Source organism: Anabrus simplex, chromosome 6 (assembly GCF_040414725.1).
Source record: "Anabrus simplex isolate iqAnaSimp1 chromosome 6, ASM4041472v1, whole genome shotgun sequence".
In the NCBI taxonomy this organism is placed as follows: Eukaryota; Metazoa; Arthropoda; class Insecta; order Orthoptera; family Tettigoniidae; genus Anabrus; species Anabrus simplex.
This window is the reverse complement of record NC_090270.1, coordinates 347946041-347960340: the sequence shown is the minus strand read 5'-3', so window position 1 is coordinate 347960340 and position 14300 is coordinate 347946041. Positions and strand designations below refer to the sequence as shown.

Below are 14300 nucleotides of genomic sequence, written 5' to 3'. Positions count from 1 at the left end.
CATCCTTCCTCTAGCTGCCAAGGCAGAGAACTGTTCGTGGACTCTAGCCACTTTCGAATGAGAGCAAGGGACGTTCGGCCTTCAGGTGGATTTCTGCAGTAGCAAGGAGACCCACCGTAATCTGCCTCTAATAGCATTGCATAAAAGGGCATAAAGAAGGAAACATATAAATTAGGGACTAGTTTCCACGACTTGTCAGATTCCAGGTCTCTTGCTAGCTCTTTAAGTTCATTTTAGTCGCAGTATTTAGGGCCATAGGCACTTGCCTCACGGTCAGGTACCCTCTCTCACTTCCTGCTGTTTTAAGGCCCTTGTAAGGGAAGAGAAGAGAAGCCTAGTTAAAGAGGAATCCTAGAACGTCTAGGTGTATTTCAGGGCGTACCTAAAGGCCCAGACCGGAAGACAGCCGGTTAAGTCTCACAAAAGACTTTGTCTCTGACCTGTAGGAGGGAAGCACAGCCTGGTAGAAACGTCCCGCCTACCCCGGGCAACAAAGCCAGGACCGAATATCTCTAGGCCTATTCACAATCGAAAAGAAGCCCATATATAGTATATCTACACCAGGCGGTATTACTAATTGTTCCAATATTACAGCCGATCGCGTCCTCCCTCAAGTTGGACAGCTTGAGGTAGACAGAAGCTTCCGAGGGAGCTGCCTACAGAGAACAACTTCAGAAAAAATTGGATGAGAACAAGAGATACAATGATAGGACCCATCTTAAGACACCCAGGACTTATTCAGTTGGTTTTAGAACGATGTGTAGGCGGTAAGAACTGTAGGGGTAGACCAAGGTACGGACATGACAAGCACATGTAGGATGCAATAGTTACATAGAAACGAAAAGGTTGGCACAGGATAGGGTGGCGTGGAGGGCTGCATCAAACCAGTCTACGGACTGGTGACTCAAACAACAACAACAACAGTAGGCTAAGGCTATTTAAAAAAAAACAACTACCGCTACTACTATGTCGACGACGACGACTTTTACCTAACTTTCGTAACCGACCTTTGGTCTCAAAGCTGCCATTAAGTGAGAGTATGCCTCCTTAAAATAACCTACTGGCTGCGCCGAGAATCGATCACACTATTAGCAGCATAGAACGAAGACGATCGCGTGAACTGACTTCAAATAATAGTATTAAAGTTTGAGGTTACGTCGAATGTAATTACAAAAAGGCTACGCAATTACTTCTTTGACTTACAAGTACAGCGGCATACCTAACCTCAAAAAAGAATAAGGTCAGTAAAGTGCGAAACCGCGAGAATGCTATGTCCCTTTCGACGTGTAAGGAACTTTTTCTTTCTTTCTTTCTTTCTTTCTTTCTTTCTTTCTTTCTTTCTTTCTTTCTCCTGGTCCGAACGACGCCGGGAATTGCAGGAATACGTGTTGGGTTAACACGTTGGACGTTCAATTCTTACTTGCAGATGGAAATCAGGAAGGAAGGATCTAACACAGGGTAGATGCACGGTTAACACAACTTCTCTCGCCATGTGGATTCGGTGTGATTATACGGCTGGATGCCCTTCCTGACTACAACCTTCCTTCCTTCCTTCCTTCCTTCTACTACTACTACTACTACTACTACTACTACTACTACTACTCCTACTACTACTACTCAAGTTTGTGCTGTAAAAGAATACCCTGGGAAGAAAACAGGAGGATTAGGAGTCCTCTTCCCTCAAATATCAATTGAAGTACCGTAATGAGGGGTACCGAGTCATTTACATTCATGGGAGGATATGCGTAAAGGGACCTGATGGTATTTAGGCCAGCTGCGCTAGGGTTACTCTTCGTATGACTAGACCAGACCAGTACCGGTACGGTACCTCAAGATTTTTATTTTTTCTTAATTAGTTTAGGTTATCCAAGCCTAACCTGCAGTATCTTGCACCCGAAATATCTAGCATCTACCCTGTAATGAGAAGATGCAGGCCTCCTTCCCAGTTTTCAAGACTGGTGATGATAAAAGTGTGCGTAATTTAGCTTGAAGTTAGCAGATCCACGATCAGTTTATGCCCCTTTTCTCGGTTCGCTGCAATCATGTCTTAGAACAGGGTCTCCATTCTAGGCCTATCAATTCCTGCGAACTCGTGAAAGCAATCAGGTAATGAAGATGATGATTGTAGTTAATAACATTAAGAAGAGAAGTTGAGGTGTTTGTCTTCAGCAGAAAAGAGGATATAGGACCCGGGTAGCAGTGAAAGGGCGACCGTGTTAGACGCAGGATACCTAACCTCCCTATTCTTTGAATTCTAACCGGTAGTACTAAGGTAAGGAGGAAAAAGTAGGACGTACAGGTACGCAGTGTTCAGGTGCTGGGCAAATGGACGTATTATTGCCGAAGTACGAAAAATCCCTACCGGCCTAACAGGAACTAGTAGTGGTAGGTAGTGAAAAATGTTATTTACTTTACGCCCCACTAACTACTATTTACCGTTTCCGGAGACGCCGCTGAGGCGAAATTTTGTCCCGCAGGAGTTCTTCTATTTTACGTGCCCGTAAATCTACAGGCATGAGGCCGACGTGTTTGGCCATTCAAATACCAAGGGAGTGAACCGGAATCGAACTCGCCAAGTTGAGCTCAGAATGGCCTATTTAAATCCAGGACGGTAACGGTAATGATATGGGGAGTTGAGGTTAGTTCTATGGAATTCATCACTTGCCGAAAGGTCGGTCAGCCGACGTGCAGGCTACTGAAATCGAGCACTTTCCTCACGTCACCTAACCTAAAACGTCACGACACTTTCAACTAACACTTGTCGTCGAAAACGTTACTTTCTCAGTCTTATTAGGAAACCGTCTCATCTTAGGTAGAAATGCAAAGTCCTGGGAGTCAATGCTACGATTTGTCGGAACACGCGCACAAGGGTCACTCTCCTGCACTAGTACATCATCGTTCGTAAGCAAGCTTATGAGAGACGCCCAGTTACCTGCAGAGAATAGCGCACAACAGACTTGCAACTTATTACCGAACGTCGTCGTTATATCAACGGGTCAGCGATAGTATCTTATCTTACCTGAAAGAACATAAAATGAAATCATTTTTCGCCTCTTTGAAGGGCTGCTACATGCGGCGTGCGGTTGCTAGGACACGGCTTTCATTGTTATCACGACAGTGTCGATGACGTTGTTTGGAAACCATCTTCCTCGCGATTTTCTTGGCGGGCAGGGAGATTCGAACCCACGTTCCGCCCTGGCACTGATTACCCTTCTTACCTGTAATCTTACGCGAAATAGGACGTAGTAGAATGAAGAGTTAAGTATCCATGAGGGGCCTCCTACAGACAGGGCGCACTAAGCTGCACTAACCTAAAAGAAAAATAACAGCACACACACACACACACACACACACACACACACACACACACACACACACACACACACACACACTCTCTCTCTCTCTCTCTCTCGCATAATAACAATAATAATAATAATAATAATAATAATAATAATAATAATAACAACCATCATCATCATCATCATCATCATCATCATCATCATCATCATCATCAGGTCAGGTCAGGTTAGGCGGGCACCTCGGAGGAAGTTAAGTATCTACAATAAACTTGAATCATGTTGGAAAGTTAAGAACATCTGGTTAGTTTCACATGTAACAAAAATCGATCAATTTCGACATTTGTGCAGCCGTAAGGCTAAAGTTGATGATAAAGGGTTATTTAGAGATCAGAATAGTAGGTAAAAAGGGAATTGAGCCAACGGCACGTGGTGTTCCCAAGCGGTCACCCATCCAAGTACTGACCACGCCCAATGTTGCTTAACTGCGGTGATCGGACGAGAACCGGTGTATTCAACATGGTATGGCCGTTGGCGAGAAAGGAAGTCTTCATAGATGCATGTGTACAGAAGGCAACGGTTATTTATTCTTTGGAGGTGGGCGGGCGCGTTGTCGAGACGAGACTTTGCTCGGAGATCGCGACGGAGGAGCGTACGAGGGCGGTACTGAGCGCGCGCGGCGGAACCTAACCCGAGTAGTTTTAACCTCACTTCGTCGTAACCTAACCCCAACTCGACCCAGGGCCTACATTCAATCCCAACCAATCTCCTCAAGAAAGAAAAGAAAGAAAGAAAGAAAGAAAGAAAGAAAGAAAGAAAGAAAGAAAGAAAGACCCAGGGCCCCGTGGTAGTAGTAGTAGTAGTAGTTGTTGTTGTTGTTGTTGTTGTTCTTGACGGCGGTGCGATTGTCGTTTCAAGCGGCAAAAGGACTGAATAATCCGTCCGGCTATGATGGTGTTAACGACGACGATTATTATTATTATAATTATTATAATTATTATTATTATTATTATTATTATTATTATTATTATTATTATTATTATTATGAGGTTTTCTAATTTCTTTTGACCTTAAAGTAACAATGCTAACCACTTTGATGTGATGTCCCCCTTTTCACTTGCCTTTGGTTTGCTTAAGGGTAAGAGGCTAACACAACTGCTCTTTTTTTTAAAGGTGTGGTGGCCCTGAAAAGGGCCGTTTCTTAAGAAGGGTGGTTATTCCCTGTAGCTCCTTACTTGGAGCTGGTGTATTTGGTGACTGCTTTGGTGCCCTCGCTGACGGCGTGCTTGGCCAGCTCTCCGGGCAGCAAGAGACGGACGGCAGTCTGGATCTCCCGACTAGTGATGGTGGAGCGCTTGTTGTAGTGGGCCAGACGGGAAGCTTCAGCGGCGATACGTTCGAAGATGTCGTTGACGAAGCTGTTCATGATGCTCATCGCCTTGCTGGAGATGCCAGTATCAGGGTGTACCTGTTTAAGTACTTTGTAGATGTAGATGGCGTAGCTCTCCTTCCTCTTGCGCTTCTTCTTCTTATCTCCCTTGGAGATGTTCTTCTGGGCCTTGCCGGCTTTCTTGGCGGCCTTTCCGCTAGTCTTAGGAGGCATGGTTGTCTCGTGTAGCTACTGAGAATCCAAACGAATGGCTGGGGGCACCCGGTTTCAGCGTGTATTTGAAAGAAAACGCCTGTGTCGTACTAGCCAATGGGGGCGAACTAGCTGCAGCCTCATTGGCTGGCTCGCTGGCTCGCGTAACCTGCCAGAGTACAAAACTGGTGGTCACTAGTCGGAAAAATACCATTTGGTGCGAAGCAGACTAGCAGAGCATCATGTCAGGACGAGGCAAGGGAGGAAAAGTTAAGGGCAAGTCCAAAAGCCGTTCCAGCCGTGCAGGCCTGCAGTTTCCTGTCGGGCGTATCCACCGTCTCCTCCGCAAGGGAAACTATGCAGAGCGAGTGGGTGCTGGTGCCCCCGTGTACCTGGCTGCGGTCATGGAGTACCTGGCTGCTGAAGTTCTTGAGTTGGCAGGCAATGCAGCCCGTGACAACAAGAAGACGAGGATCATCCCCCGTCACTTGCAGTTGGCCATACGTAACGATGAGGAGTTAAACAAACTCCTGTCTGGTGTGACCATTGCCCAGGGAGGTGTGCTGCCCAATATTCAGGCAGTGCTCCTGCCCAAGAAGACCGAGAAGAAGGCTTAATTGCCTTAGCCTTGGTTTCCCAGGCAAAAATTTAAAAAACGGCCCTTTTCAGGGCCACCAGCTGGTTAAGGAAAGAGTTGCTTGTCAGGCTTTATTGCTCAGTAGTAAAAGACGTATCAAAAGAGAAAGAGCAGTACAGTACATATAAGTCTCTAATAATAATAATAATAATAATAATAATAATAATAATAATAATAATAATAATAGTGAAACCAAGAAGAAGAAGAAGAAGAACAACAACAACAACAACAACAAAGAGAAGAACTGTGTTTAGTGTCCCTTCAGTAGCAACAGATGCTGGAATTTAGTGTTTAGGACAGAAAATAGCCTAGCCAACTTAAAGATATATTACACAGTTTATTTATTGAAGGAAGGAAGGAAGGAAGGAAGGAAGGAAGGAAGGAAGGAAGGAAGGAAGGAAGGAAGGAAGGAAGGAAGGAAGGTTTCATAAGAAGTACTTTTAATATCATACCAGTTTACGGTATAACCTTCAAAACTGGAGTAGGTTATCAGATTATTTATTTAATTATTTAATTATTTATTTATTTATTTATTTATTTAGAAAGAAGCCATGTGATTAGTTTCCAAATGAAAGAAAGAAAGACAGAAAGAAAGAAAGAAAGAGAGAGAGAGAGAGAGAGAGAGAGAGAGAGAGAGGATCAGATACAGATATCTAGTGTCCATTAAAAATAAACTTCAGACTAGACTTCATTACTAACGTTGAGGGCATATTTTCTTCTCTGCAGGGCTCGAGCAGAAGTGTACAGTACAGTACCTCCTAGGAAGAAGTGCTGCACAAGCAATGCTAGAGGAGTACTGGACACGGGACACTAAGCTCTTTTGAGAGGTAAGTGGTGGCCCTGAAAAGGGCCGTTTTTTTTAAACACTGCATGCCCCCTGCCGGGAGCACGCTCGGAAGAGATCTAACCGCCGAAACCGTAAAGGGTACGTCCCTGTCTCTTGAGGGCGTACACTACGTCCATGGCGGTCACGGTCTTCCTCTTGGCGTGCTCGGTGTATGTTACGGCATCCCGGATGACGTTCTCCAGGAAAACCTTGAGCACGCCACGAGTCTCCTCGTAGATTAGGCCCGAGATACGCTTGACCCCACCTCTGCGGGCGAGACGTCTGATGGCAGGCTTGGTGATGCCCTGGATGTTGTCTCGGAGCACCTTCCTGTGACGCTTGGCGCCTCCTTTGCCGAGTCCCTTTCCTCCCTTGCCTCGTCCGGTCATGGTAGATCAGTACAACAGCGAGTTCAGAGCTCGAATGTGCCAGGCCCCGCTTTTGCCTGTGCTTTTGTTGAACGAGCCTGGCCCCGGTGACGTCGGCAACTGGCTAGCGAATGGCAGCGCTGCAGCAGCACAGGGAGGGGGAAGCGAAGGAATAAAACAAGGCGAGCGGGAGCGAGCTCCTGTTATTCTCCCTGCAGCGTGTCGACAGTGAGTACCGTACGTCATGGCCCGGACGAAGCAGACTGCACGTAAATCCACCGGAGGCAAGGCCCCCCGCAAGCAGCTGGCAACCAAGGCTGCCCGTAAGAGCGCGCCTGCCACGGGTGGAGTGAAGAAGCCTCATCGGTACAGGCCCGGTACCGTGGCCCTCCGTGAGATCAGGCGCTACCAGAAGAGCACCGAGCTGCTCATCCGCAAGCTGCCTTTCCAGCGGCTCGTGAGAGAAATAGCTCAGGACTTCAAGACTGACCTGCGCTTCCAGAGCTCGGCCGTCATGGCCTTGCAGGAGGCCAGCGAAGCCTACCTGGTGGGTCTTTTCGAAGACACCAACTTGTGTGCCATCCATGCCAAGCGTGTCACCATCATGCCAAAGGACATCCAGCTCGCCCGCCGCATCCGAGGGGAGCGTGCCTAAGTCCAGAGCTAGCTTAACGCTGAACCTTTCACCAAACGGCCCTTTTCAGGGCCACCAAAATATCCCAGAAAGAGCAGTCGTAGTCTCTGAGCTAGCACGGGCAGTGAATTAAAATATTCTTTAAAAGGAAATAAATAATAATAATATAAATCTTGATGATGATGATGGTGGTGGTGGTGGTTGTTGTTGTTTCCAGGGGATGATGTGAACCTTCCAAGTGCAAGCGCAGTAGACACAAAACTTAATAATAATAATAATAATAATAATAATAATAATAATAATAATAATAACAACAACGACAAAGTATATACATCTGGATGGCGGTGGGTTTTTTTATTTTATTTTTTATTCCACAGGACGATGCGAAGAGTCCTAGAGTAATCATAGTAAAGAAAATACTGAATAATAAAGGCGATGTTGATAATAATAATAATAATAATAATAATAATAACAAAGTATATAAATCTTGATGGTGGTTGTTGTGCCAAGGGGATTAAGGAAAACTCCAAGTGCAATAACAGTAAAGAAAATACTAAATAATAATAATAATAATAATAATAATAATAATAATAATAATAATAATAATAATAAGAGAGTAGTGGGGCACTTGTGCACACTTGCCTCTTTATGAGACAGAGGTAGGAGAGAGGCCAGGGTTCACATTCAAAGACTTCATAGGCTCTTTTAGAAAGAAGGTGATGGCCCTGATAAGGGCCGTTTTTGCAACCTCCGCTCTCGTGAGAGCAAGAGGTGCACGGGTAGTGTAAGAACCTCGAGGGTTCTCACTTCCTTTTTGCAGGTGCCTTTTTAGGCGAGGCCTTGGGCTTAGCGGCCTTTTTAGGCTTAGGTGCCTTAGGTTTCTTAGTGGGCACCTTGGCGGCCTTCTTAGCCTTGGAAGGAGCCTTCTGCTTTGGTTTGGGAGCAGGAGCTGCCTTCTTCTTCTCAGCAGGCTTTTTGGAAATGGCTTTCTTGGCTGCAGCCTTGGCTCCCCCAGCCTTCTTCGCCTTGGGGATGCGCTTCTCCTTGGGGGCGGCGGACCGCTTGACAGGGGCTGCGCTGGCTTTCTCCGGCTTGGCAGCTGAGGCGAGTTTGAAGGAACCTGAAGCTCCCTTCCCCTTGGTCTGGACCAGCTCTCCGGAAGCCACAGCAGATTTCAGGTACTTCTTGATGAATGGGGCCAGCTTCTCAGAGTCCACCTTGTAGTTGGCAGAGATGTACTTCTTGATAGCTTGGAGAGAAGATCCACCTCGCTCCTTGAGGCTCTTGATGGCACTGCCCACCATCTCGGAGGTTTTCGGATGTGCAGGCTTGGTGCGAGGTTTCTTGGATGCGGAAGCCTTGTTCTTCTTGGGCGACGCCTGGGCCGGAGCCGAGGCGGGTGCGGATGCTGCCGATGCTGTTGCAGTGTCAGCCATGGTCACGGTGCGAATGATGTGTTAAATTTTCCCGAATGGCGGAGTGTATCAGGCTACTCGGACCGCGCAGGAAACAGCAGAGGCTAGCTGTCGGGTGGGCTGCGCGGCGATAAGTTGGGGACGTGCTTCCTAGCTCCTTTCTCGTGCACCCTGCGTCCCGTGGGGGCGGCGGAAGGTTTAGTTCAAGGTAGGAAGGGATAGCCAAAGGATTAATGCTGCTCCTCAAATGAAAGAAGTGCTGCCCGCCTTGTTCAGGGCGTCCTGGCGCAGGTGTGTTCCATGGACAGCATTTCCTCAGCTCCCTCTCCATGCCGACATTTAGGGGCAGCCGCCGTCGTCGCGACGCCCCCGGGAGCGACCACCGCTTACCTGAAGGAAGTCCCATCCTTCCTCTAGCTGCCAAGGCAGAGAACTGTTCGTGGACTCTAGCCACTTTCGAATGAGAGCAAGGGACGTTCGGCCTTCAGGTGGATTTCTGCAGTAGCAAGGAGACCCACCGTAATCTGCCTCTAATAGCATTGCATAAAAGGGCATAAAGAAGGAAACATATAAATTAGGGACTAGTTTCCACGACTTGTCAGATTCCAGGTCTCTTGCTAGCTCTTTAAGTTCATTTTAGTCGCAGTATTTAGGGCCATAGGCACTTGCCTCACGGTCAGGTACCCTCTCTCACTTCCTGCTGTTTTAAGGCCCTTGTAAGGGAAGAGAAGAGAAGCCTAGTTAAAGAGGAATCCTAGAACGTCTAGGTGTATTTCAGGGCGTACCTAAAGGCCCAGACCGGAAGACAGCCGGTTAAGTCTCACAAAAGACTTTGTCTCTGACCTGTAGGAGGGAAGCACAGCCTGGTAGAAACGTCCCGCCTACCCCGGGCAACAAAGCCAGGACCGAATATCTCTAGGCCTATTCACAATCGAAAAGAAGCCCATATATAGTATATCTACACCAGGCGGTATTACTAATTGTTCCAATATTACAGCCGATCGCGTCCTCCCTCAAGTTGGACAGCTTGAGGTAGACAGAAGCTTCCGAGGGAGCTGCCTACAGAGAACAACTTCAGAAAAAATTGGATGAGAACAAGAGATACAATGATAGGACCCATCTTAAGACACCCAGGACTTATTCAGTTGGTTTTAGAACGATGTGTAGGCGGTAAGAACTGTAGGGGTAGACCAAGGTACGGACATGACAAGCACATGTAGGATGCAATAGTTACATAGAAACGAAAAGGTTGGCACAGGATAGGGTGGCGTGGAGGGCTGCATCAAACCAGTCTACGGACTGGTGACTCAAACAACAACAACAACAGTAGGCTAAGGCTATTTAAAAAAAAACAACTACCGCTACTACTATGTCGACGACGACGACTTTTACCTAACTTTCGTAACCGACCTTTGGTCTCAAAGCTGCCATTAAGTGAGAGTATGCCTCCTTAAAATAACCTACTGGCTGCGCCGAGAATCGATCACACTATTAGCAGCATAGAACGAAGACGATCGCGTGAACTGACTTCAAATAATAGTATTAAAGTTTGAGGTTACGTCGAATGTAATTACAAAAAGGCTACGCAATTACTTCTTTGACTTACAAGTACAGCGGCATACCTAACCTCAAAAAAGAATAAGGTCAGTAAAGTGCGAAACCGCGAGAATGCTATGTCCCTTTCGACGTGTAAGGAACTTTTTCTTTCTTTCTTTCTTTCTTTCTTTCTTTCTTTCTTTCTTTCTTTCTTTCTCCTGGTCCGAACGACGCCGGGAATTGCAGGAATACGTGTTGGGTTAACACGTTGGACGTTCAATTCTTACTTGCAGATGGAAATCAGGAAGGAAGGATCTAACACAGGGTAGATGCACGGTTAACACAACTTCTCTCGCCATGTGGATTCGGTGTGATTATACGGCTGGATGCCCTTCCTGACTACAACCTTCCTTCCTTCCTTCCTTCCTTCTACTACTACTACTACTACTACTACTACTACTACTACTACTCCTACTACTACTACTCAAGTTTGTGCTGTAAAAGAATACCCTGGGAAGAAAACAGGAGGATTAGGAGTCCTCTTCCCTCAAATATCAATTGAAGTACCGTAATGAGGGGTACCGAGTCATTTACATTCATGGGAGGATATGCGTAAAGGGACCTGATGGTATTTAGGCCAGCTGCGCTAGGGTTACTCTTCGTATGACTAGACCAGACCAGTACCGGTACGGTACCTCAAGATTTTTATTTTTTCTTAATTAGTTTAGGTTATCCAAGCCTAACCTGCAGTATCTTGCACCCGAAATATCTAGCATCTACCCTGTAATGAGAAGATGCAGGCCTCCTTCCCAGTTTTCAAGACTGGTGATGATAAAAGTGTGCGTAATTTAGCTTGAAGTTAGCAGATCCACGATCAGTTTATGCCCCTTTTCTCGGTTCGCTGCAATCATGTCTTAGAACAGGGTCTCCATTCTAGGCCTATCAATTCCTGCGAACTCGTGAAAGCAATCAGGTAATGAAGATGATGATTGTAGTTAATAACATTAAGAAGAGAAGTTGAGGTGTTTGTCTTCAGCAGAAAAGAGGATATAGGACCCGGGTAGCAGTGAAAGGGCGACCGTGTTAGACGCAGGATACCTAACCTCCCTATTCTTTGAATTCTAACCGGTAGTACTAAGGTAAGGAGGAAAAAGTAGGACGTACAGGTACGCAGTGTTCAGGTGCTGGGCAAATGGACGTATTATTGCCGAAGTACGAAAAATCCCTACCGGCCTAACAGGAACTAGTAGTGGTAGGTAGTGAAAAATGTTATTTACTTTACGCCCCACTAACTACTATTTACCGTTTCCGGAGACGCCGCTGAGGCGAAATTTTGTCCCGCAGGAGTTCTTCTATTTTACGTGCCCGTAAATCTACAGGCATGAGGCCGACGTGTTTGGCCATTCAAATACCAAGGGAGTGAACCGGAATCGAACTCGCCAAGTTGAGCTCAGAATGGCCTATTTAAATCCAGGACGGTAACGGTAATGATATGGGGAGTTGAGGTTAGTTCTATGGAATTCATCACTTGCCGAAAGGTCGGTCAGCCGACGTGCAGGCTACTGAAATCGAGCACTTTCCTCACGTCACCTAACCTAAAACGTCACGACACTTTCAACTAACACTTGTCGTCGAAAACGTTACTTTCTCAGTCTTATTAGGAAACCGTCTCATCTTAGGTAGAAATGCAAAGTCCTGGGAGTCAATGCTACGATTTGTCGGAACACGCGCACAAGGGTCACTCTCCTGCACTAGTACATCATCGTTCGTAAGCAAGCTTATGAGAGACGCCCAGTTACCTGCAGAGAATAGCGCACAACAGACTTGCAACTTATTACCGAACGTCGTCGTTATATCAACGGGTCAGCGATAGTATCTTATCTTACCTGAAAGAACATAAAATGAAATCATTTTTCGCCTCTTTGAAGGGCTGCTACATGCGGCGTGCGGTTGCTAGGACACGGCTTTCATTGTTATCACGACAGTGTCGATGACGTTGTTTGGAAACCATCTTCCTCGCGATTTTCTTGGCGGGCAGGGAGATTCGAACCCACGTTCCGCCCTGGCACTGATTACCCTTCTTACCTGTAATCTTACGCGAAATAGGACGTAGTAGAATGAAGAGTTAAGTATCCATGAGGGGCCTCCTACAGACAGGGCGCACTAAGCTGCACTAACCTAAAAGAAAAATAACAGCACACACACACACACACACACACACACACACACACACACACACACACACACACACACACACACACTCTCTCTCTCTCTCTCTCTCGCATAATAACAATAATAATAATAATAATAATAATAATAATAATAATAATAATAACAACCATCATCATCATCATCATCATCATCATCATCATCATCATCATCATCAGGTCAGGTCAGGTTAGGCGGGCACCTCGGAGGAAGTTAAGTATCTACAATAAACTTGAATCATGTTGGAAAGTTAAGAACATCTGGTTAGTTTCACATGTAACAAAAATCGATCAATTTCGACATTTGTGCAGCCGTAAGGCTAAAGTTGATGATAAAGGGTTATTTAGAGATCAGAATAGTAGGTAAAAAGGGAATTGAGCCAACGGCACGTGGTGTTCCCAAGCGGTCACCCATCCAAGTACTGACCACGCCCAATGTTGCTTAACTGCGGTGATCGGACGAGAACCGGTGTATTCAACATGGTATGGCCGTTGGCGAGAAAGGAAGTCTTCATAGATGCATGTGTACAGAAGGCAACGGTTATTTATTCTTTGGAGGTGGGCGGGCGCGTTGTCGAGACGAGACTTTGCTCGGAGATCGCGACGGAGGAGCGTACGAGGGCGGTACTGAGCGCGCGCGGCGGAACCTAACCCGAGTAGTTTTAACCTCACTTCGTCGTAACCTAACCCCAACTCGACCCAGGGCCTACATTCAATCCCAACCAATCTCCTCAAGAAAGAAAAGAAAGAAAGAAAGAAAGAAAGAAAGAAAGAAAGAAAGAAAGAAAGAAAGACCCAGGGCCCCGTGGTAGTAGTAGTAGTAGTAGTTGTTGTTGTTGTTGTTGTTGTTCTTGACGGCGGTGCGATTGTCGTTTCAAGCGGCAAAAGGACTGAATAATCCGTCCGGCTATGATGGTGTTAACGACGACGATTATTATTATTATAATTATTATAATTATTATTATTATTATTATTATTATTATTATTATTATTATTATTATTATTATGAGGTTTTCTAATTTCTTTTGACCTTAAAGTAACAATGCTAACCACTTTGATGTGATGTCCCCCTTTTCACTTGCCTTTGGTTTGCTTAAGGGTAAGAGGCTAACACAACTGCTCTTTTTTTTAAAGGTGTGGTGGCCCTGAAAAGGGCCGTTTCTTAAGAAGGGTGGTTATTCCCTGTAGCTCCTTACTTGGAGCTGGTGTATTTGGTGACTGCTTTGGTGCCCTCGCTGACGGCGTGCTTGGCCAGCTCTCCGGGCAGCAAGAGACGGACGGCAGTCTGGATCTCCCGACTAGTGATGGTGGAGCGCTTGTTGTAGTGGGCCAGACGGGAAGCTTCAGCGGCGATACGTTCGAAGATGTCGTTGACGAAGCTGTTCATGATGCTCATCGCCTTGCTGGAGATGCCAGTATCAGGGTGTACCTGTTTAAGTACTTTGTAGATGTAGATGGCGTAGCTCTCCTTCCTCTTGCGCTTCTTCTTCTTATCTCCCTTGGAGATGTTCTTCTGGGCCTTGCCGGCTTTCTTGGCGGCCTTTCCGCTAGTCTTAGGAGGCATGGTTGTCTCGTGTAGCTACTGAGAATCCAAACGAATGGCTGGGGGCACCCGGTTTCAGCGTGTATTTGAAAGAAAACGCCTGTGTCGTACTAGCCAATGGGGGCGAACTAGCTGCAGCCTCATTGGCTGGCTCGCTGGCTCGCGTAACCTGCCAGAGTACAAAACTGGTGGTCACTAGTCGGAAAAATACCATTTGGTGCGAAGCAGACTAGCAGAGCATCATGTCAGGACGAGG

The 14300-nt window shown here is 46.3% G+C and overlaps 2 protein-coding genes and 2 non-coding genes across 4 annotated transcripts; all 4 read right to left on the bottom strand.

Moving 5' to 3' along the window:
* Positions 1 to 3713: 3713 nt before the first annotated feature.
* Positions 3714 to 3832, bottom strand: LOC137501387 (5S ribosomal RNA). The gene has a single exon (XR_011018530.1). It is a non-coding gene; the product is annotated as a 5S ribosomal RNA (ribosomal RNA).
* A 695-nt stretch (positions 3833 to 4527) lies between these two features.
* LOC137501257 (histone H2B) lies at positions 4528 to 4899 on the bottom strand. The gene has a single exon (XM_068228163.1). The coding sequence runs from the start codon at positions 4897 to 4899 to the stop codon at positions 4528 to 4530; it is 372 nt and encodes a 123-aa protein (XP_068084264.1).
* A 7980-nt stretch (positions 4900 to 12879) lies between these two features.
* LOC137501386 (5S ribosomal RNA) lies at positions 12880 to 12998 on the bottom strand. Its single transcript, XR_011018529.1, has one exon. It is a non-coding gene; the product is annotated as a 5S ribosomal RNA (ribosomal RNA).
* Positions 12999 to 13693: 695 nt separating this feature from the next.
* On the bottom strand, positions 13694 to 14065 carry LOC137501256 (histone H2B). Its single transcript, XM_068228162.1, has one exon. It carries the CDS (start codon positions 14063 to 14065, stop codon positions 13694 to 13696), a length of 372 nt encoding a protein of 123 aa, XP_068084263.1.
* Between the last annotated feature and the right edge of the window lie 235 nt (positions 14066 to 14300).

Bases quoted from the DNA above. Each gene is read 5' to 3' on its own strand.
- LOC137501257 (XM_068228163.1), bottom strand. From the start codon at position 4,899: ATGCCTCCTAAGACTAGCGGAAAGGCCGCCAAGAAAGCCGGCAAGGCC.
- LOC137501256 (XM_068228162.1), bottom strand. From the start codon at position 14,065: ATGCCTCCTAAGACTAGCGGAAAGGCCGCCAAGAAAGCCGGCAAGGCC.